The 4,894-nt window shown below is 51.1% G+C and overlaps 1 protein-coding gene across 1 annotated transcript; it reads right to left on the reverse strand.

Annotated features, from left to right (window-relative positions):
* Nucleotides 1-1,396: 1,396 nt before the first annotated feature.
* On the reverse strand, nt 1,397-4,892 carry HSPA6 (heat shock 70kDa protein 6 (HSP70B')). Its single transcript, XM_011953005.1, is given in 7 exon segments — nt 1,397-1,687; nt 2,406-3,474; nt 3,476-3,744; nt 3,747-3,867; nt 3,869-4,250; nt 4,252-4,314; nt 4,316-4,892. Coding segments are annotated over 6 exon segments (1,923 nt in total). The 5' UTR covers nt 4,378-4,892; the 3' UTR covers nt 1,397-1,687; nt 2,406-2,448.
* Nucleotides 4,893-4,894: the final 2 nt, after the last annotated feature.

Below are 4,894 nucleotides of genomic sequence, written 5' to 3' on the forward strand. Positions count from 1 at the left end.
GGCGGATCACCTGAGGTCAGGAGTTCGAGATCAGCCTGACCAACATGGTGAAAGCCCATCTCTAATAAAAATACAAAAATTAGCTGGGTGTGATGGCAGGCGCCTGTAATCCCAGCTACTCGGGAGGCTGAGGCAGAAGAATCGGTTGAACCCGGGAGGCAGAGGTTGTAGTGAGTCGAGATTGCGGCACTGCACTCCAGCTTAGACGACAGAGCAAGACTCCGTCTCTGCAAATATACAATAAAATGCACACTTTTTCTCACGTGGTTCAGCATCCAACTGTATTTCAAAGGCATAATATATCCAATTGCAAAACATCTAGGGGAAGGTCTGATAATAAGTGGAGTTATGGCCTATTTGTAAGGTGGCATGCTCTGGCTCTAGAATTAGACAGGACAGAGTTCTTCATTCCAGCCTTCCCTTCCCCGTCCCCATTTAATAGCTTTGTGTCTTTGAATAAATTGTTTAACCTCTTTGAACCTCATAATCCTCATATTCAAAAAGAAGACAGTATTCCATAATGCTGCTGTGAAGATTAAGTTAGATTGTGTATGTCAAGTACCTGGTACATAGTTAACATCCAATTAACAATTAACAGTAATTGCTAATGTTTGTTGATAGTATATTACATGCCTGACATTCTTCTTTGCCTCTTACATGTATTAATTAATTGAACCCTCACAACAATCTGGAGGTTGGTACTGTTATCATCATCATCCCAACTGCAGGGAAGGGGAAACTGAAGAGTTTAATTTGCACAGTATATAAAGTGGCAGGGCTGAAAATCTATAGTCTTGTTCCAACATCCTCATTATGCCAAAGGCAGAAACCAGATGGGATCATACTATTTCTCTGACATGAAGTCAGTAGTAACTTTAATCATACCACCAGACCTACTTCCTCTGACATATACCATCCTCCAGAGTCCAGGACTCAAGGTCTTTTCTCTAAAAGAACAATGGATAAAGTGACATGATTAGAAACAGCTAATAAGCATGTAAACTATTTGTTAGTGTTACTAAAACACCTAGACTGACAAACTAAACCAGGCTCCTATGACAAAAATACAGAATTTGTATCATAGGATCACATATGGAAACCTTGCCAGTACTTAAGTTTCTCCTCATTCTCTGCTTTTCCAATTCCACATCTCTCCCTCTCTTCCTGCATTATAAGTCTCAATCCTCTCCTCTTTATCAGCCCTAACTCTTCAGTACTGTTCCAATGTGTTGGCCTCAAACTCTTTTCCAAATCATGCCTTCCACTACAGAAATCATGCACACGGTCTCAGGAATATTATTCACATTCCTTCTTCAGCACCCACCCCAACATTTTCTGCTTCTGAAAGCCTTTGTGTACTTTTGTACTTTGATTGGTTAGAATGAAAAGCAAGAAGGAGTTTTTAAAGTTTATTTAGGTCTATATTTTACATAACAAAATTCATACATGCAAGTAACAAAATACACAAAATACAGGTGAAAGCAATGTTAAAAGTGCCACATGAGCATTAATAAATTAATGACTTTTTATTTGAAGTAGAAGAAGATGAACTTCCCTCCCCTCAGAAAGTCAAAAGACTTCAGTTATGAAACATCCTGGGAAGAAAGTTCTAGCTTTGGGGAGAAGACCCCCCAGCCCTTCATTTCTGAAGGGTAGGATCATAGAATACAGTCTAGAAGGCCCATACCTGTGGGGAAAAGAAAGAGAGATCAGCCTGTTACTGTGTCTATATAGAAGGAAGTAGACATAAGAGACTCCATTTTGTTCTGTATTTGGATGCTGTTAATCTGTGACCCTACCCCCAACCTTGTCCTTGCAAGAGACATGTGCTGTGGTGACCTGAGGTTTAAAGGATTTTGGGCTGTGCAGGATGTGCTTTGTTAAACAAGTACCTGAAGGCAGCTTGCTGGTTAAAAAGTCATCACCATTCTCTTGATCTCAACTACCCAGGGACACGTACACGGCCAAAGGTCGCAGGGACCTCTGCCTAGGAAAGCTAGGTATTGTTCAAGGTTTCTCCCCATGTGATAGTCTAAAACAATGCTGCTAAAAGGTTTATGGAGATGTTTGCATATGTATATCAAGGCACAGCATTTTCCTTTGAACTTATTCATGTCACAGAGATCTTTATCCATATGTCTTACTGCTAATTTTCTACCTACAATGATCCTATTATCCTGCCACTTCCTTTTCTTTAAGATGGTAAAGATAATTATCAATAAATACTAAGGGAACTCAGAGACTGGTGCCAGCGTAGGTCCTCTGTAAGCTGAGCGCCGGTACCCTGGGCCCCACTTTTCTTTCTCTATACTTCGTCTCTGTGTCTTATTTCTTTTCTCAAGTCTCCCGTTCCACCTAACGAGAAACACCCACAGGTGTGGAGGGGCAGGCCACCCCTTCAATACCACAGCCCTGACAGTCACAGCTGACTTAACCACAAAGGACCCTTCAATCAACCTCCTCAATGATGGGGCTGGTGCTGGGGTCCCCCTGACGGGCTTGAGCACCACAACTGCTGCCCCCAGGGACACCAGGCCCACCGTAGAGCCTGGAGAAGATGCAGCAACAGATTTGCTCCGGCTCCCTCTTCTGATGCTCATACTCCTCCTTCTCTGCCAGCTGGTTGTGTTCCAGCCAGGCAAGGACTTCCTGACACTTGTCTTGCACATTGCACCTGTCCTCTTCGGGAATCTTGTTCCTAAGGCTTTCCTCTTGCAAGGAACCTTTCACATGGAAGACATGGACCTCCAGCGAGTTTTTGGCAGCTACTCTGTCCCTCTGGGCCTCATCCTCAGCCTTGTACTGCTCGGTTTCACGAACCATCCTCTCCACCTCCTCCTTGCTCAGCCGGCCCTTGTCATTGGTGATGGTAATCTTGTTAGCCTTACCTGTGCTCCTGTCAGTAGCTGTCATGCTCAGGATGCCATTAGCATCAATGTCAAAGGTCACCTCTATCTGGGGGACTCCACGTGGGGCAGGAGGGATGCCACTGAGTTCAAAACACCCCAGCAGGTTGTTGTCCTTGCTCATGGCCCTCTCACCCTCATACACCTGGATGAAGACGCCAGGCTGGTTGTCCGAGTAGGTGGTGAAAGTCTGGGTCTGCATGGTGGGGACAGTGGCGTTCCTCTGGATCAACGTGGTCATCACCTGACCTGCTGTCTCCAGCCCCAGAGACAGGGGAGCCACATCCAGCAGCAGGAGATCCTGCACTTTCTCACACTTGTCCCCCATCAACATGGCCGCCTGCACAGCAGCCCCATAGGCCACAGCCTCATCAGGGTTAATGCTCTTGTTGAGCTCTTTGCCACTGAAGAAGTCCTGCAGCAACTTCTGCACCTTGGGCATGTGAGTAGAGCCCCCTACCAGGAGGATGTCATGAATCTAGGCCTTGTCCAGCTTGCCATCCCACAGGGCCTTCTCCACCGGCTCCAGGGTACTGAGGAAGAGGTCTGAGCACAGTTCCTCAAAGCGCCGCACGAGTGATGGACGTGTAGAAGTCCACGCCCTCGAACAGGGAGTCTATCTCCAGGGTGGCCTGGGTGCTGGAGGACAGGGTGCGCTTGACTCGCTCACAGGCCGTGCGCAGCCTGTGCAGGGCCCGCTTGTTCCCACTTAGGTCCTTCCCATGCTTCCGCCGGAATTCTTCCATGAAGTGGTTCACCAGCCGGTTGTCCAAGTCTTCTCCACCCAGGTGGGTATCTCCAGCAGTGGCTTTCACCTCAAATACACCAGGGTCAAAGGGAGAACTGACACGTCGAAGGTGCCCCCACCCAGGTCAAAAATGAGCACATTACGCTCTCCCGCGCCCCGCAGGTCCAGCCCATAGGCGATGGTGGCCGCCATGGGCTCATTGATGATCCGCAGGCAGCACGCTGAGCCCTGCGATGGCCCCCGTGTCCTTGGTGGCCTGGCACTGCGAGTCATTGAAGTAGGCCGGCACGGTGAGCACGGCGTGCTTCACAGGCTGGCCCAGATAGGCCTCGGCTGTCTCCTTCATCTTGCTCAGCACCATGGACGAGATCTCCTCGGGGTAGACCGTCTTGTCCTCCCCGCGGTAGGACACGCGCACGTTGGGCTTGCCGCCCTCGCTCACTACCCGGAAGGGCCAGTGCTTCATGTCGGACTGCACCGTGGTGTCCGCGAACTTGCGACCGATCAGCCGCTTGGCGTCGAACACGGTGTTGTGCGGGTTCAGGGCCACCTGGCTCTTGGCCCCGTCCCCGACCAGCCGCTGGGTGTCGGTGAAGGTAGCTGGGCGTGGTGCGGTTGCCCTGGTCGTTGGCCAGAATCTCCACGTGACCCTGCTGAAACGCCCACGCACGAGTAGGTGGTGCCCAAGTCGATGCCCACCGCGAGCTCCCGCGGGGCCTGCATGGCTGAAGCTTCTTGTCTGATGCGCGAGGCCACGGACGCTGCTGCAGCTGCGCCGTCAACGGGCGCTCAGCAGTGAGGCTCTCCCTGTGGTTTCTCTGCAGCCAGCCCGGCTCCAAGCTGCTCAGCTCCGCTTCCACGGGTTTTTTATCCTTTTGAGCCTCCCCCAACCCCCGCCACCGCGAACCTTTCCGCACCTTCCGGACCAGTCTGAGAGCCGCCCGCCCGGGCTGACTCAGCCGGGCAGCCGGCGCAGCGCTGACCCCAGGAGAAGGTTCTGGCGTATCCGGCCATGAGCTGGGGGACGGGACGGCTGCGCCAGGCCAGCCCGCCTCTGACTCAGGACTGCTGAAAGAAACGCGGGGAAGGTTCTAGCTCCTCCCGGCTGCCTCTGAGGATGCGCGGTTGCGGCAGAGGCTGCCAAGGCAGCAACTTTAGAGGCAAGGTCTCCCCGGGGCTGTGGGAGGTCGGATCCCTGAGGCGCACAGGGGCCTGCCGGCTTCCTTGGAGGGCCGCTGCG

This window comes from Colobus angolensis, unplaced genomic scaffold, assembly GCF_000951035.1.
Source record: "Colobus angolensis palliatus isolate OR3802 unplaced genomic scaffold, Cang.pa_1.0 Scaffold354, whole genome shotgun sequence".
Classification (NCBI taxonomy): domain Eukaryota; kingdom Metazoa; phylum Chordata; class Mammalia; order Primates; family Cercopithecidae; genus Colobus; species Colobus angolensis.